Below are 19,198 nucleotides of genomic sequence, written 5' to 3'. Positions count from 1 at the left end.
AAGATTGAGAATAGGTACAAGTTGAACTTGGGGAAGGGAACCCTGAGACTTTGTGGAACTGTCTTGAACTGTTGGACAGGGAACTCAGAGACTTTGTGGAACTGTCTTGAAATTGGGGAAGGGGAACTAAGCAAGGAGCTGGAAAAGGCTCAGAAATTTATTCGGAACACTATTTCTTGCTGACATCCCTACACATTGTTTAGCTTTAGTTGTGAGGTCAAGTATAGGTTTTGGACACAGACTGACTGTTAAGTTGAACTTTCTGACTCAGATGTCCTTAGTTTCTGTAGGTAGAGAAATCCCACCTTAGTTTAGGGCAAGTTAGGCTTTCAACCATCCTGACATTTGAGTTAATAAATAATTTAGAAGGGATTGTGTCCTCCGACGAATTCCTTATCTTGATAGATCATCTCCAGGTTGCTGGCCTCGGAATTTTTTTTCAGTAGAGGGCGCTGCGCGTCGATGTCCCTCGAGCCGATGTCCCTCGACAGCCTCCGTATCGGCGCCGACGTCATCATGCGTATAAATAGACTTGTGCAGCGTACGTTGCTCAGTTCCGTTTTTCCGCGCTTCGTGGGCCTCGGAATCTCGTTGCTCAGTCCGTTAGTCAGAGAATATATTCTTCATTATTCCTCGTGAATAAACCAACTCTTACTCGATGCCTTCCTCATCCGAACCGACGACTCCACGGTCCGGCTTCAAAAAATGTCGAGACTGTGGAAAGAAAATGTCATTGACAGATCCTCACAGGATCTGTTTGTGGTGCCTGGGATTGGAGCACCAATGTTCGGAGTTCGAGGACTGCATGTCCATGACGGCGAAAGCCTTGAAGGAGCGTAAGGGGAAGCTTGAGAGAGGTAAGACAGTTGAAACTCCTTCGAAAGTTTCCTCGGCAGAGTCGAGACATTCGTCTCCTCGCCGACACAGGAAACATTCTCGGTCTAGGTCTCGATGCAGTTCCCACCACTCTTCGAGATCCAAGCATTCAAGTCAGAGACGTCGAAGACCCCCTTCCTCGTCGTCTTCTTCTGTTTCTCCGGAAAGAGTCATCTGCCCCACAAAACATAGCTCTCAGGCTGAGTGGGAGGAATTCCGTAAAAGGATGCTTAGCGTCTTTGAGAAAGCGGCCTCGACCCCCTCGAAGACAGCTGAGGGTGATAACCTGTGTGAAAGACCCGAAAAATCTAAACGCTGCGAGTCGTTGCACCCGGCGAAAGAAACTACTTGAGAGCGTCACAAACCCTCAAGCAAAGGCACTGTGCCATCGACGCCATCATCGAAGGTCCCTTTGATGCATAAATCTGTGTCATCAACGCCATTATCTAAGGGCTCAACGATGCATAGGTCGATCGAATCGATGCCGTCTTCGACGTCGAAAAAGAGCAAACCCACGGCCGTCACTACTTCACAGCCAGTGGTCATACCCAGAGCCTCTAACATGACTTTGAGGTCATCGACAACCTCGAGTAGGATCCCGATCCTCTCGAGTTCTTCAAGGCCACTTCCAATCTTCTCAACGCCTTTTTCAGTGTTTTTCGAAGCCTTTAACGTCAGCGTCGACGACGTCAACGTTTTCCCAACGGATTACGACAAATTTAGCCTCTTCCGCTCTGGAAATGGGATTTAGGCCATTTCCAAGGTCTGATCATTTCAGACCTTTGTCTTCAATCTATGAGAAAGGGGAGGATTCAGATCAAGAAAGACCCTTTGGCGTGCAGAGATCTGCAACACCAGAACCAGAGAAATTTACCTCTGAGGAAAATAGGTTGCAGGACCTTAGAGAATCCTTACATAAGGCAAGTGGGTTAGATACTTCCCCAGAAATAGAATTTGCCAAATCAGACCCAGGGGAACATGCTGAGACCCCTTACAGAATTTTAATGGCAAGAATTATAGAATTCATGGGTTGGTCTACACCCTCACCTGCATTCCAACAGGATGACCTTACAGACATCTTAGTCAAAGGCCCACAGGAGGATCCTGTGGTTCCATTTCACGCTGCATTACAAAGAAAAATATTGGCTAACTGGGAAACTCCTGAGGTTATCCCGGCGGTTAACAAAAAGTTATCAGCCAAATATAGGGTATCTACTACTAACCCAGAATTTTTGTCTAAACATCCAACTCCAGAGAGTCTGGTTGTCCAGGCAGCAACTGCATTAGGCAGTAGATCGGCATACCCCACTGTTCCACAGGACAGGGATGACAAGAGATACGACTCTATGGCTTAGAAAGTTTTTTCTGCATGTAGCATGGCGTTGAAATCTATTAACGCTACTTGTACGCTCGCAAGGTTCAGCCATACACTTTGGGAGTGTGCTTCATCAGCGGCTGACTGCCTCCCAGAGGGAGAAGAAAGGGAAGCGTTTCTAAACATCATTAAGGATGGTAAAGACGCAATGTGCGAATCCCTTCAAACTGGCATTGATTCTGCTGACAGCATCAGTAGGGCCATGGCGGCAAGTACTACAACCCGCAGATTTGCGTGGTTGCGAAAGTCTGGGTTTGCTCTAGATGTACAAGCCAGACTTTTAAATATGCCCTTTGACGGCTCTTCTTTGTTTGGTAAGAAGGCGGATGACAGCCTAAAAAAGTTACAGACATCCAAAGCAGCAGCAAAAACCCTGGGTGCTGCAATCCACCAAACGCCATATCGCCCGTCAGGAACCTCTTGGAGAGGTAAGTCCTTTCACTTTTATTCAGCATTCGGAAAAGCCAGAGGACAGTCGGTTCAAAGAGGTCAAAAAAGATTCACCCGAGGTGGACGGGGTAAAAATACAAAAGCCGCAGCAGCAGCAGGTACCTCTTTACCCTCGGCACCTGCATCAGCCGCCTCTAAATCACTCTGAGGACTCTCCTCACAAGACACCAGTAGGGGGCAGGCTAACTCAACATCTGACGAAATGGCAGGCTATTACGTCAGATGCTTGGGCATTGGAGACAGTTGCCCAAGGTTACTGCCTGCCTTTTCTACGCATCCCTCAGTCATCCACCGGGGAACAGCTCTCAGAAAGTTCCAGATCCGCTCCTCTTGCAGGAAATTGTAGACCTGCTGGAGAAAGGTGCCATAGAACCGGTACCTGTAGCGGAGAGGAACAAGGGCTGGTACTCCCCCTACTTCCTAATACCGAAGAAGGACGGAGGACTGAGACCTATCTTGGACTTACGAGAATTGAACAAGTTCCTCAGGAAGGACAAGTTCAAGATGGTAACTCTCTCTCAGATCCTTCAGGCCCTCCAGCTCCAGGACTGGCTGGTATCTCTGGACCTTCAGGATGCTTATTTCCATGTGCCAATCCATCTCAAACACAGGAAATACCTGAGGCTCGCAATTGGCGGCTCTCATTTTCAATTTCAAGTTCTGCCATTTGGGCTGACCTCCGCCCGAGGGTCTTCACCAAGCTAATGTCGGTAGTGGCTGCAAGTCTAAGGAGGGAAGGGATTCACGTCTACCCCTACCTGGACGATTTGCTGATCAGAGCTGTATCTCCGGAACAGGCTCAGATCCAGCTAGATTATGTCTGCCACTTCCTTCACAAACTGGGCTTCTCCCTCAATTTAAAGAAGTCAAAGATGATACCATCACAGAGACTCCAGTTCATTGGAGAGGTCCTGAACACTTCGCTGGGAAAAGCCTCGCCGCCAGAGGTGAGGGCTCAAGATATTCTGCAGATGGTCACCAAGTTTCAAAATGCCCAACGTCTCCCAGCCTTCGACTTTTTGAGGTTGCTAGGCCTCATGGCATCCTGCATCTTCCTTGTGCCAGAGGCTCGCCTGAGAATTAGATCTCTTCAGTGGGCACTGAGAACTCAGTGGTCACAATTCTCAGGGAGAATGACAGACCTCCTTCAGATTCCGGACAAGGTGGCTCGAGACCTTCAGTGGTGGGCCTGCCAGGAGAACATCTTGAAAGGAGAACTGTTTTGGTAACCATGGCCGGAGATAACAGTAGTCACAGATGCCTCACTCACGGGGTGGGGAGCCCATACCAATGACTTGACCATCCAGACTACATATCAACCTGTTAGAGCTGACAGCAATCAGACTAGTGCTGAAGGCTTTTCTGCCATCAGTACAGGGGAAAAATGTCCTGATAATGACAGACAACACAGTGGCCATGCACTACCTCAACAAAAGAGGAGGCGTAGGATCACTGGCTCTGTGCAGAGAGGCGATGCAGCTCTGGTTTTGGGCAATCCAAGAAGGAATCTCTCTGTCGGCAGTTCACTTAGCCGTAGAGAAAAACTTGACAGCGGACGGTCTGAGCAGGCAGAGTACAGTCTCCCAAGTCCTTCAACAGATCTTCACCCTTTGGGGAACCTCTCAAGTGGATCTGTTCGCCACCAGCATCAACAGGAAGTGCGATCAGTTTTGTTCAAGGGAATTTCCCCCGAGAGGAACTCTAGGGGACGCGTTCGTAGTAGACTGGGAGTTTCCACTTCTGTACGTGTTTCCGCCAGTCCCTGTCATTCCTCAAATGATCAGGAGGTTGAGAAGGTTCCGGAAAGCCATGATCCTAATTGCCCTGGACTGGGCCAGGAGAACGTGGTACCCGGACCTTCTGGACATGTCCATCTGCCCTCCAATTCGTCTTCCACTCAAGGAGAATCTTCTCTCGCAGAAGGGAGGTCAGGTTCTCCATCCAGACATCAGAATCCTCAACCTTCACGCTTGGTATCTGAAAGGTTGAGATACAAGGATTGGGACCTCCCAGATGACGTCATGGAGGTGTTGCTTTCGGCAAGAAGGCCAGCAACAAAGACTTTATACCACTGCCGTTGGAACAAATTTTGCAGCTGGTGTAGAGAAAAGAATTTCGACCCCTTTTCATGTGGTACACCAACGGTGTTATCTTTTCTACTCTATTTGGCAAATTCGAGCCTTCAGGTTGGCACTATCGAGGGCTATCTCGCAGCACTATCGATCTTCAAGCGCACTCCAGAGGAACCATCGTATTTCAAGTTACCCTTAGTAATACAATTTCTGAAGGGATTAACCAATGTCTATCCTCCAAGACCATTCCAAGTTCCCTTATGGGACTTAAATTTAGTCTTCAATTTCCTGATGGGTACTCCTTTTGAACCACTCCACTCTTGTTCACGAAGGTTTCTCACCCTTAAAACTGTCTTATTAGTGCCATTGACATCTGCTAGGAGGGTGAGCGAATTACAGGCTCTATCTTGTAAACCCCCTCATACAATTTTTCATAAAGATAAAGTTGTCCTACAAGTGAAGCCTAATTTTCTCCCAAAGGTGGTTTCTGAATTCCACATCACTCAGAAGATTACCTTGCCTTCATTTTATCCCCCTCCCCACCCGGGGAAAGAGGAAGAAAGGCTGCATAGGCTGGACCCAAGGCGGGCTTTGAGCTTTTACATCAGCAGACCTGCTAGGATTAGGCAAGCAGACCAACTGTTCGTAGGTTACCCAGGGCACAAATTGGGATTACCGATAACAAAACAGACCATTTCCAGATGGATTATTTTAGCCATTCTGGAATGTTACAAACTGGCAGGGAAAGAGCCTCCTCAAAATCTTAGGGCTCATTCAACCAGGGGTATTGCAGCCTCTTCGGCCCTCCAAAGATGGGTACGGATTCGAGACATGTGTGGCTGCCACATGGTCGTCTGCACATACCTTCACAAGATTTTACAACCTGGATTCCTCCTCTAGCCAAGAGACTAGGTTTGGCAAAGCTGTGATGCACTCTGTTCACTCTTGAAGGCAAACATGGTAATTTTACTCCCACCTCCAGTTACACACCACTGCTATGGGAATCTATCAAGATAAGGAATACGTCGGAGGACACAATCCCTTCAAAGAACAAGTTACTTCTTACCTGGTAATGTTCTTTCGATGGGATGTTCCTCCAACGTATTCCTTATCGCCCCTCCCATCCATCCCCTCAGTAAAACTTCCCTTGTGGTTACAGCTTATGCTCCTTCTGGGACACTAACCAATTCATGTAAAACAACTGTTCACGTCAAAACGGAACTGAGCAACGGACGCTATTTATACGCATGATGACGTCGGCGCCGATACGCAGGCTGTCGAGGGACATCGACGCACAGCGCCCTCTACTGAAAAAAAAATTCTGAGGCCAGCAAGCTGGAGAGGATCTATCAAGATAAGGAATACGTCGGAGGAACATACCATCGAAAGAACGTTACCAGGTAAGAAGTAACTTGTTCTTCTGTTTGAACTTTGAATGTGTTGTCTGTGTCTTGCTTCATGATGCCTTCACATAGCACATTCCAGTATTAAAGGTTTCATATATTTGGATTCTCTGCAACCAAATTTAAAAGGTAAACACTTAAAGGTAAGAAGAAGAAGTCAATTTTCACTAATGAAATATTTTTGAAAATCTTTCCTTCCAAGCATATGTTTCTCATTGTTTAGAAAATGTCATCCTGCCATTTATTTTTTCTCACTTTTTGTGCAAATAACGCCATTTTAAGTAACAAAAAATAACAACAGCCCTTTTAAACATTTATCATTAATTTACGTATTGTCACGGTAAGCATGTATACAAATGAAGTTATAACAGTGCCAGTGTTATCATTGCATAATAGCAAATAGGATTGGTAACTGTTTTATTTTTTTTTGTAGATTTTAAATATAACATCAGCAAACTGCCAAGAAATCCATATAGCGAAGAATCAATAGAAGGAGAAAAATACACATACCTGAAAGATGGTGATCTGATTAAAACTGAGGGAGCTACGCTAAGGTACTCTATTATTCAGAAATCTGTTACCTGTAACTGCATACAGCAATTCAATATATGAGTAATACAAATGTAAGGTGACCTTTTCAGTTATACTATCTGCATTTCCAACCATGATGTTACCACACAAACTGTAAGGGTCGAAGAGCGGTAGCAACGTTATGTGGTAGTGTCCTGTGCTATTCGTATCACCCACCCTGAGGTACAATGGGAAGGCTAACAGGTGTCATGGCTACTGCCAAGGGGAAAACACCCTGTAAGGGGCAAGCTCTTCTGGGTTCAAGGATGTAGTAGGAAGCGAGGAATCCTAATTCTGAAGCGAGGCAACCAGGAATCAGGGTCAAGTAGGTAAACAGGGAGCGAACAGAGAACGGACAAAATAATGAAGGAGAATAGAAGCAGGAAATAACAAGGACTAGGAAGGGCGAGCATCAGCACAGGAATAAATTTGCCTGAACGTTGCAACACGCAGGGCACCGGAATTGCATTTCTTTTCACTGGTGATATTGTCTGAGTCCTGTGAACGCAGCGCCATCTTGGAATGAGGTCATCGATATACGTAACATTGATCCTCCATCTTCGTAAGGTTGGTGTGGACTTGACGGCGGCCATCTTTTGTTGGACGTCTATGTGAAGGAAGGTGCCAAGCTTCCAACATTTCCATAGGGACCAGTTGGACCGCATAACGTATGCCCCCTCTCAGATGTCGTGGTTGCTGGTTTCCGAGGGCGAGAGCGATGGAAACGGCAGACAAGATCTGGGACATCCACATCTGTTGCCCGTTCCCAGGAATGGACACACAGCCCGTAACCCATCCAATCCACCAAGTATTGAAGGCAACATAACGATATCGGGAATCACATACCTGGGATACTTCATACTCTGCTCCGTCTCGTGTCCATACTGGAGTGGGTGGTGTAGGAGATCTACCAGGAAAGCGATCCTGCACATGGTATTTTAACTAGGAAACATGGAATACTAGGAGCAGACGACTCCAAGAGGCAGGAAATTGCAACCTGAAGGCAACAGGTTTGATGAGTTTGATTCAGAATGGGCCGAAGTATTTCTGTGATAATTTCGATGGCTTCAAATAGTTTGGTAAAAAACTTGAAGATTACAATACCAAGTTACCTGGGTGGAAGTGCTGGTTCTTTGGAGCTTGTGCACACTACGTGCAATTTGACTGTTTCGTCAGAGTCTTTAAGGCATGTTATGGCCTTTATGTGGCCTTCTTGAATCTTTGTAATGGGTTCATGGAAGAGAGGTCTCAGGAGGAGTGGCTTTCGTTAAGACCTGAGGATGATATCAGTAGGCACATTAGAAATGGCTGCTCTGTACAGATGTATGTAGCATATTATTATATGCATATTCGGCCAAAGTGAGGAGATCATGCCAACTGTCCTGTAAGGCAGAGATGAAATAGCATAGGTATTTCCTGAGAGATTGATTAAGCCTTTGTCTGTCTGTTGGTTTGTGGGTAATATCCAGATGTTAAGGCCCTTTGGATGCCGAGAAGCTTACAGACTTGGGACCAAAACCGAGAAATGTATTGTGGGCCTTTGTTGGTTAAAATGGTGTTAAGTAGTCCATGTAATCTGAATATATGCTGCAAAAAGAGTTTTGCCATGACTGGGGCTGAAGGTATTTGCGTCAGAGGGCAGAAATGTTCCAGTTTGGACATGCTGTCTATAGTAACCATTATAGTGGTACATCCATTGGAAGGAAGAAGCTCAACGATAAATTTGGTCAAGACACATTACCATGGTTTCTCGGGTATAAGTGGTTGCAAGAGTTGTCCCAGTGGTTTGCGATGTGGTGTCTTGGATTGTAGGCAAACTTTACATGCCACAACATAGTCATGTACAACAGTAGAAATTATAGGACACCAGAAATTATGTGAAATGTTCCCATAGGTTGCTTTTACTCCTTTGTGTCCTGCGGCAGCGCTGGCATAGCACATTTTTTATACTTCATTCCTGAGTCAGGGTGTACAATTTCTGTTTGTAAAAAAGGGGTCCTTGGTTGGTAGTAAGAGTGTGTTGTTGGAGTAGTGCTCAGGTCTCCTCTGACTTGGCTGAATCCAAAAAGGACTTAACTTTCTGAAGAAAGTCTGTGACCATATATAAGAAGGTATTTTCCGTAATAATCTGTTGGTTATTGTTTTCTGATCTTTGTGGTTCTTGGTTTTCGAGAGAGAAAGTCAGCTGTAATGTTCTTGTTTCCAGGAAGATTATTTCATCATGTAAAAAGAAAATATGCCAATTTTTCCTGTCTGCTTTCTCTACTTTCAAATTTTTGGAGGATTAGTAGGTTACGGTGGTCTTTGCGTGTTTCCACAGGGCAGTAGGATCCCAGAAGCAAATGTTTTCATTCCAGACCAGCCTGTTTTATGGCGAGAAGTTCTTAATAAAGAACTGTGTTGTTTTGTTCGGCGCTAGTGAGTGTCCGGGACAGGTAGACCATTCCGTCTTCTTATTGCTGCTTGAGGGCAGCACCAATGGCTTCATTGGATGTGTTGGTTTCAACAAAAAACTGTTTGCGGGTGTCAGGTTGACATAATATAGGGGCGGATGAAAAGGCCAGTTTGATGACTTTAAAGGCTTCTTCTACTCTTTGATCCCAAATGAAGCGTCTTCCTTTCTTCAGTAAACTGGTTATGAACTCTATTTTCCTGGAGTAGTTTGATATGAATTTCCTGTGTAAACTGGCTATTCCTTACAATCGTTGGACTTCCCAGAGTATGTGAGGGGCAGGCCATTCAAGAATGGCTAATTTTGGAGAGCCATTTAATACCATGTGCGGACTGTATATTGCCATGGCAGGGAATGGTTGTTTGATTGAAAGAACATTTCTCTGGTGGTTGGTGATGGGTATGTAGGGGCTGGAGAACCGTCTTTACGTGGTGCTCATGGCCTGCTGGATTTGTGGAGTAGATGATAAATTTGTGTAGTAAGAGACCAGAGAACATTCTATCCATAAACCTTTGGAATACGGAAGAGCTATTTGAAAGTCCAAAGGGCATTAACCTATAGTCATAGTTCCCAAAGGGGTTCAGAAAGTGTTTTACCATTCCTCTCCTGATCTTATACAAATCAGGCGATAAACACCATGGAGATCGAGTTTGGTAACGATTGTTGCTCTGCATACTGCTTCTAGGATGTATCAAATGAGGGGCAATGCATGCTTGTTCTTTATGTTAACTTTGTTTAGTCCCCTAGAGTCCACACATGGCCTTAATTCAGAACAGACCTTTTGGGCACAAAAAAAGTGATGCTCCAGCCAGAGACTTTGAAGAAATGATTTGGCTGTTCCCAAAGATTAGTGTAAATGTACTGTTGTAAAGCCTTCTTTCCAGGTCCTGATAAGGTATACATTCTTCCGAATGGTACCTGGGCAGTTGGCATTAGTTTGATTGTGCAACCCTCAGGGTGGTTGCGAGGTAAAACCCTCACACTGTTGTTAGAAAAGACATCCTGGAACTCCATATACTCTTTCGGTGCTGTATGTGAATGAGTTATTTATTGAAGCTGATGGATTGGAGTGTTGTAGGCTTCTGACAATGGTGATGCTATCTCTGTTGTACGAGGAAAGACACGTGTTCACACAGTATTCAGAGCCAAGAAGCAGTGTTCCCAAAGTCCAGTTTACAGAGGGATTATGTACCTTTAAAGATAGAACTAATATAACAGGATAATGGGCAGCTTTTATGAAATCGATTACAACCTATTTGCAGTGGTTGCCAATACCAAGGTACAATTGAGTGGTTTCTTCTGTGATAGGTCCAGATTTGAGGTGTGTTAGGAAAGATTTCCATTTATCGGTCATTTTCCCTCCAGTTGTGAAACCCCCAACTTTTTGCTGTTGTATGACCACCCTAGCCTGACTTTTGCCAGTGGAGCCCAGCCTTCTGATGTTCTTCCGGTGGGCTTTTGCTCATTTTGTTATGGGGAAACTGACATGCCCTTAAGACTGTCAGTACTGGGAGACGTTTCCCTTAGTCTTTCACTTTGTTGCTATTCTTTAGTAACATTTTATCAGTGCACAAAGTACCTTACAGTACAGTGCGCTGGGGTCCCTTTTTCGTTTTTAAGGTCCTAGACACCTTAGAAGGATTTTTGGTGAATGTGTGCAAATGTGCCCTGGACAGAGCTGATGGCAGCTGTTACGTTTTACGTATTTCTAACTCTTTTCTATGGTCTAGACAGCGTTTACCATGTTTGGCCCAGGACAGTGGCCAGTGCCTAAAATGGACATGCCACAAGGTCCTTTGTGCTGTCCTTTTGCCATCTTTTCCCTTTGCCTTCCCCAGGTCGAGCAGACCCGGGAAATTCCTTATCTGGTCATGCAGACCCCGCAGAAACTGAAGCTTTCGCAGGCTTCTGCATGCCTTGTGCGTGCACGCCCAGGATGTGGGCTGGAGCCGTCTTGTTCCAATACACATCCTGAGTGCCAGGATGTCTGGTGTGCTGGGATGACTGGGACCACTGTGGTCCATGATTGGTCCACATCTGGGATGGCTGTATGTGAGCCAATCGCTTATTGGTTTCTCTTCGTTATGGCGCGAAGGAGATTTTAGATAAGAGAAGGCAACTTACACCCATTCCAGGTCAATCTTCTGAGTTCACACCGAACTTGTAAAGGAGCCAAGTATCCTGAAGCGAAGAAGCAGCTCAGTGGAACCGCTGGTGACCCGCTGGAAGGTTTGGCACCCTGACCCCACTGTTGTCCCGTCAGACCCCCTGTTTCTGTTCGAACCTACAAGGCCTGCAAGGACGATTTGACACATTGGAATAGTGGGACCAATTATTCTCGGCACCTCCTGCTTAAGCTGTAAGGGAGCCTTTTCGGAAGTGTTCCTGGACCGCCCAGTGAACTGACCAGATCGTACGGGACCTTTGCCCGGAACCGTCACTGTCTCGAGTTTCGACTTGAGACTTTGGAGACTATACGCTCTGGGTATAAGGCACTCTTCCGCTGAGTTTCGTACACCTAGCATTCCTAGGTCTGGAATTAGGAGAGTATGCCTGAACCCGAGCATACGCGGTCACTGTGTCACCCAGTTGTGGTGACGAACTTCATGGGTGCCTTGCTGCTGTGCCCCACTGTGCCCTCAGACTCGCTGAATTGGAACTGGCCTGATCCCTTCATCAGGAGCTGAGAAATTGCCACTGTCCCGCCACAGAATCGATTCTAGAACGTAGCTTTGTTCCCGATCGTTTGTCCCTTCTATGACTGGGAATCAGCATTTCCTGAGCATTTAGGCGGCGCCACAGGACAGTCTTTAACCAAATGTTCACAAGAAGCACAGTACAGGCATAATCCCTGTTTTCTTCTTTTGCTTTCCTCTTCAGTAAGAGGGCCTCTGCCAAACCGGTCTGCATGGGCTTAGACTTGTCTGGTTTTCTTCCTGCCAGTTCTAGCTGTGTTGGTCTTGTTGCAATATTTCTGGGTTTTCTTCCTTTCACTCAATCACTCTTGCATGCAGTAGTGCAATTGAAGGAAGAGTGTGAGTAGTTTGTTGAATCGCCCAGGTCGAGGGACACGGACCAATTAATCTTTCAGGTTTTGATTAAGACCTGTGTGAAACAGGTTTACTTGAGCATTCTCCAGCCATGCTGCTTCTGTAGCGTATTTTTAAACCATGTAACGTATGTCAGATCCAACAGACTTTCTAAGTGAGTTCTGTTCTTCCGAGCACAGTTGGTAGACTGACAAGAAAGCCTTGCTAATCATCCAACAATGGGTTGCTGAAAGTGGCCAGTGATATTAGCCCAGGCTAACGCTCTTCTAGCCATATTTTAAATTATATATCTGACACTGTAGCAATCCGTGGGAAAAGATTATGGTTTGAAGGTAAACTGAACTCTGCAGGCGTGTTTGAATTCCTGGAGTTTCTTTTTTTACTGCTTTCATACGTCCCGCAGGACAGGGCACCCACTGGAGTTTCTTGTACAGATGGATTCCTGTTGGAATCCAACTATTTCAAGGTAGCCTTTGGACCTCTGCAGTTAGTGCCTGAGTGGCAGCTATTAACTGTTGCATTTGGTCCATGCTAATATTAATTGGCATTGCAATCTGTTACCACACACACTTCCACGTACCTGATTGAAGGTTTGAAGTGCGGTAGCAATGTTATGTGGTAGTATCCTGTGCTACTCGACTACTGCCAAGAGAAAAAAAACCTTTAGGAGAAAAAACCTCCTGGGTTCAAAGATGTAGTATGAAGTCAGGAATCTGAATTTCAAAGTCAGGAAACCAGTAATTAGGATCAAATAGGTAAATAGGGAATAAACAGAGAATGGACAAAACAATGAAGGGGAACAGAAGGAGGAAATCACAAGGACTGGGAAGGACAGAGAGCGTCTATGGGTGTAGTCCTGTGAACGTGGTGCCATCTTGGAATGATGTCATCAACATACATAACGTCGATCCTTCATCTGGGTTAGGTTGGCATGGACTTGATGGTGGCCATCTTTGGTGGGGCGTAAATGCGAGTGAATAGAATGTAATGTCCCAAGCTTCCAGCATTTCCATAGGGACCAGTTGGACCTCATGACACATTGGTAGAGGTGGAAACATCATGAACTGTCTATATATATTTTGAAAATATCCTTTCCTTGATCAGAAGTACATTTAAACTAGCACATTTTATATGCCGGCTTACACAGGTATTGATAAGATTCCCCTCTCTATCAATCTTAAATCTGTCATTGGAACTGAACCTGCACGGACATATTGAGGTTGCTAACTTGCAATCAGAGCTGATCCTGCTCCTTGTTAGTCTGGCGGAGGATGCAATCTTCATGATTGCCAGCTCTTCTCAGAACAAGGAGAGCAGTCTGGCAAATTGCTAGTGAACCTTCTAAAGAAACTGGCTGACTGTAGAGATATCTTGGCCCTTAATGCGGCATGCATAGGATTAGTGACATCTACTAAGAGTATAAACAAAGCCTTTGCAAGATATTATGTGCAGCTGTACAACAAATTTGAGGTTGTTGCTGCCGAGACCTGTGAGGTGTTCCTGTGGTGGGGTTTTGGGATCCACCTTCCCTATTTTAGGAGAGCCGGAAGGAGGTCTCCCCTGCAATTAACATTATGAAAACAAAACGACCTGACCTTGATGGTTTCCCTGTTAATTTCTATAGTAGTTTGAGGATTTCCTTCTCCTAGTTCTGCATGACCTGCTGAATGAGACCATACAGGCTGGGCAGCTCAATCATGAATGTAGGACTGATTATCCCTATTGTAAGAAAGGGAAAGATGCACACAACAGCACAAGTTATACACCAATCACTTTGCTTAGTGTGAAGATTTTTGCATTTCGTCTAGAGATGGGAAATTAATCAATTCAAACTCGTAAATCGGGTGGGATTCGTGAAAGGCAAGTACGGTATGAGAACACCTTAGGGAGCTGATTGATATACTGCCACTGCATGGCTCTAGCATCACTCTGATGGCAGCCAGCAGCTACAATAGAGAGTAAGCCTTTGTCAGGGAAGTTGGGTCTTCCTGGAGTGCAGCTTTGTTAGGTTCAGCTCCGGGAATGGTTTCTTATAGCTATTTATGACACTTTAAGCCAACGCATTGGTGAGAAGCATGACCAAACGCAGAATGTTGCCTGCTATATGAGTTGGGAAGGGGCACAAAACGGATAACCGCTTCTCAACCTTACTTTAAAAAAAAATTATTTCTTTTGATTATAGAACATAGAGGGTGCAACACGCGCCCGGAACACACCAACCAACAGTTACGACCAGAGTGCATACAGACCCGAGACATACATTATTTCATATAGATGCATATCCAACCCAATGTCACACATTAACCATCCTGATCTTTCCAATTCCCCCATATCTTAGTGAATTTATGTGGGCATCCTCGTGTTTTTTGAATTCGCTCTTCCATTGCAATGCAGTTATCGAAGTCCTGTTCACATTTAGCAATCTTGGGCGGCTACTGCACCCCCCATAGCATGGCAATCTTCTGCTTGGCTATAATCCGAGCGTTGGACACAAATAGCTTTTCATATAAAATGTGTTCCCCCAAAAGCCCAACAGAGCCAGTTTCGGGTCATTGGGAATGGGCGACCTGAATATTCTAGATATGCATAGTTGGACCGCAAGCCAGTACCGGTGGATTTTTGGGCATTGCCAGATAGTGTGGAAAAATGTACCAGTCTCAGAATGACAGTGTAGGCAGTTCTCACCCTTCTTTTTTGCTTTAGTCATGCATCCCCTCTCTGCCACCATTCACAAAACTGAGGTGGTTAAAAGCATTACTGCAGGTATGGTACAGGAACGGCAACCACCCTAAGCGGATGATCTTTTCTTGCTCTCAAACCCTTAGTACGTTTACTCACTGCTACTGAATATTCTGGATTGATAGGTGACTGTCTAGCCATTAGATCAACTATGACAAGACAAAATTGTTATCCTTGTAACTCCTGCTGCCACCGAGACCATTTTTCTCTTCGCAGCTATAAGTGGGCCAAGGATGATCTTGGCTACTTAGATACAAAATTAATGGCGGGTATCAGTACCTTAATTGAGCTAAATGTAAAGGCAATAATACAGAAGGTGAGTGAAAGCCGAAAATAACAAATGGAAAACGATTGTTATCAAAACGTGTGCCTTCCTGCGATTTTTGTACTGTTTTAGTTCCTTGCCAGTTTCTTTGTCACACAAGGTTCTGAGCGACCTCAAAGCCCTATTTCACACATTTCTTTGGTAGTCTGAGAGAAGAGCTACATTTCTGAATTCAGTTGTGTATAGAAAAGGTACAGGTGGGAGGGTGTGACCTGGAGTCGGAGCACATAGCATGGCTCCTTGAAGGCTTAAGGCCCTAGTATGATGACGAACATACACATACGCCTACTGGGGCTGGAACTGCCTTATTTTCAGGGAATGAGTGCCTAAGGGCCCTGTGCACCAATGGACGCAACCAGGGAGCACCTAGCAATGCAACGAGGAAGTTAGCCATGCAAACCTCTGCCATCAAGTCGCCGGCTTAAAATGGCAGCGCTGACTAGCAATAACGGTTAAAGCGGGACAAGGGGGAAGAAGGACACCCGCCCGCATGCGACCGTGCCCGGTGGGGATTAGGAACTGAAATGCCAATCCATCAGAGCAGCGGAGCTCTGCGTGCTCACTTCTCCAACAGCACGGAAGCATAGCCCAGCGCACCTCCTCAGCAGCGGTGGAACTCAATACTGGGACTGAAGGTGATAGCGCATCTGCGACGTCACCCAAGAGATATGGCAGGGCTTGTGGCAGCGCCGCCTCACCAAGGCGACTCGACTCGGCTCAGGAGGAGTCAGAGGTCAGACCAGCGACCCGGGTGACTGGTAAAAGCGGCTGGCATATCCACTCCATGGATGACAGCCTCAAGCAAAGAGGCACCGCGCCTACCCAGCATGACAGAGTGAGTAATGCCGTAGGAGGCGCGGGGAGTTTCGCGGAGACCAGATTGCCACTACCGGAGGAGTGATTGAAGTTACCCACCCTCGGCCTATCCGCTCAACAGGAGTCCTCACAGCTCAGATCAAACACCCAAACCACCTGTGGAGAGTGATCCGCCCAGCATTATAAGCCACAAGCTGCAGCAACCAAGGGATATAGACAACCTCCCCTACAAACCGCATAAACCATAGCCCCGCAAACGCACAACCCTGCGCCGAGAGCCCATCAGCACTGTGCTGAAAGTAAGGTGGTGGTTGCACCACCACAACAACCTTTAAGAGGGCAAGGAGTGGATCGGAAAACACAACATGGCAAAATTCTGTAAAGCTGCCAAGCAGGTTGGCCCATCCACCCTGCTGGCCACAGGAGCAGCAGAAAAAGCCTTAAGAGGCGACCGTGTCGAGGCCATGGTCCACGGTGTGGACCCGGATTCAATGGGGTACTCACAAGTGCAATCGGTGACTAAGTCTGACTTACAGGAGCTACTAGCTGCCATGACCAGGGAATATCAGAAGGGCACAGAATCCCTAATGCTAAAGATCACTGGGCAGGACAAAAGAGTGGGTGAGGCTGAAAGCAGAATAGCGGATATGGAAACAACCTTATGTGACAAAAATTTTGTGATAGGCGAAGGTTCTGACAGACTTAGGGCACTTGAAGCGATATGTGAAGCCTTGGAAATAAAGCAAGAAGATAGCGAGAACCGCTTCCGCCGTAACAACATACGCATACGCATATAGGAGTCCCGCCCTCGGTCCACGAGTCGGACCTGAGGGTTTGTGCAGGACCTCTTCCGCTCAGTCTTGTCTCTCCCCGATGATGCCTTGACAGAACTGGATAGGGTACACCGCACCCAGCCGAGGCAGCCACAATGCTTCCCTCCTGACGTCTCGGCAAGAGTGCACTTCTTTAAAATCAAAGAAGAAATTATGAGGAAAGCTAGAAACTCTCCACGCCTTCTCTACAGAGACGCCTTGATAGTGTTATTTCAAGACTTCGCATCCTCCACTCTACTAAAACGGATGAGTCTAAATCCAATAACGGAGTAGCTTTGGGAAAAGGACACAGCTTATAGATGTAATTTCCTGAGAGCACTACAATTCACAGTTGAAGGAAAGCAGTGGAAGATCCAGACAACGAAAGAAGCGGAAAAGCTCTTAAGCCCCACAAGCATCAACGAAGGGGACGAGGACAGCGCGCCTGCTGCCCGACGTCTTCCGAAAGACCTGAGAGGAGCATGGTCCATATTCAGCAGGAAAAGAAGACCCGATGGTCCAACGCAGAGTAGCAACAGAGATGGTCACTTGAAACATTCACCTTCTTTGCCTTGCATGGACTGCTTCCCCTCTGGGGGACCCGAGACAGTTTTCCTGAAGGATGTTCTAGATTTGTTGGCTTCGACGAGGCCACCCCCCGATGGGAGGGGGAACCACCCTGATTCCTCGGGGAAGCCTGGCACAGCGCACAAGAGAATTCAGTCTATGGGAACTATACAGGTGACATGGGTTACTGATTAGGGCGACAGGCAGGTCTGGCATAATGGAGGTTCATCGTCAGGGTGGAAGCTATGGAAGCCCCGCTAGTCATGAGGTTTTCTCACATGTTTCTTTCAGTTTTATTGGGGTGGGGGGGTGGGCGGGGTGGGATGGTGCGGAGGTCGACGAGTGTTGGAGAACATGTTAATACAGCTAAGTTGGAGAGAGATGAGGGGGTTTTGTACAGAGGGAGCAGCTGCTGTAGCAGACAGGGCACTACTAATGCATACAAAAAGGCCATTACTACAGTGGGGAGGGTGACGTGAGGCAGGAGGGAACAGGATTAAGCTTTTCCCCAAGGATGACACATGACAAACAATGCAGAAAGGGAACTGGTGCTAGTCACTTGGAACCTGCAGGGCCTTAATTTCCCAGTCAAGCGTAAATCCGTGGCCCGAAGGCTATCAAAGTTAGAAGCAGACATAGTCTGCCTCCAAGATACACAACTATTTTCTACCGAGGAGCATAGGGTAAGATTCTCTCGATTCAAAAAAAGGTTTCTTTGCCGCTGCGGGGGTAAGGAAGAGGGGGGTGACAATCCTACTTATCGAGGAGATCCCACTCACCGAGATCAACACACTTTGGGACCCACTGGGACGTTACATTTTGGTAAAAGGGCGCTTATATGAACTGGCCCTCACACTTATTTCAATCTATGCCCCAAACTCCTCACAAGTTCAGTTTCTCCATTCTATTGCCCCAGAGATCATGTCCTTTGTAGAGGGGAGACTCATAGTCGGGGGTGACTTCAACCTAGTCCCAGACCCAGACAATGATAAAACTCTACAGCCAACCAGGGAAGACTTTTCTAAAGCAGTGGGTTTCACACAGTTTCTTAGGGAGTTGGGTATAGTGGACTCCTGGAGGCTACATAACCCAGGCACTAGTGACTATTCATTTTACTCCCACACCCATAAGGGCCTCTGGCAAACTATTCACGTGTCTGGAAGAGGTTACGATACTGCCTAGGGTAATCTCCGACCATGCCCTGTTCTCGCCCGCATCCGTGCATCAGGCTTTCCGGGCCGACCCCCGGGGGGCCTGGAAGCTACAGGACTTTCTTTTACCGGACCTAGTAATCGGAGGCTAAATTGCAGAGGCCCTGAAAGCTTATTTTAGAGAAAACACCTTAAAAGAAACCCCTCCTATCGCCTATTGATTGTCTGGGACGCAATGCAGGCCGTCATTAGGGGGGAGTTAATGGTAAAGGTGGCAGAAGGCTGAAGGCTGAGCTCCTTACAACAGGGGAAACTGGGGGAAAGGATGAGCAACCTAGAGAATGTGCATAAAACCTCCTGCTCTAGAAAGGCTTGGGAAGACCGCAAAAAAGCAAAGTCACAACTCGAGATGCATCTGGCTGACAAATCAGCCAGAGCTTTAGCATAAATAAACAATTCTATTAATTGAATCTCAACAAAGTGAACAAGCGTCTGGCCTATAAACTGAGGAAAATGCACACACGCAATAATATTTGTCTA

At 46.4% G+C, this 19,198-nt stretch overlaps 1 protein-coding gene across 1 annotated transcript in view; it reads left to right on the top strand.

The window, feature by feature from the left end:
* LACTB2 (lactamase beta 2) overlaps nucleotides 1–19,198 on the top strand; it is a 504,565-nt gene that overhangs the window by 193,627 nt on the left and 291,740 nt on the right. Inside the window, exon 3 of the mRNA XM_069621184.1 lies at nucleotides 6,610–6,730. Coding sequence (XP_069477285.1) covers nucleotides 6,610–6,730 — 121 coding nt within the window. The remainder of the gene's footprint in view (nucleotides 1–6,609; nucleotides 6,731–19,198) is intronic.

Source organism: Ambystoma mexicanum, chromosome 5q (genome assembly GCF_040938575.1).
Source record: "Ambystoma mexicanum isolate Mex_15411 chromosome 5q, UKY_AmexF1_1, whole genome shotgun sequence".
In the NCBI taxonomy this organism is placed as follows: Eukaryota; Metazoa; Chordata; class Amphibia; order Caudata; family Ambystomatidae; genus Ambystoma; species Ambystoma mexicanum.
This window is presented reverse-complemented; position numbering and strand designations above follow the sequence as displayed.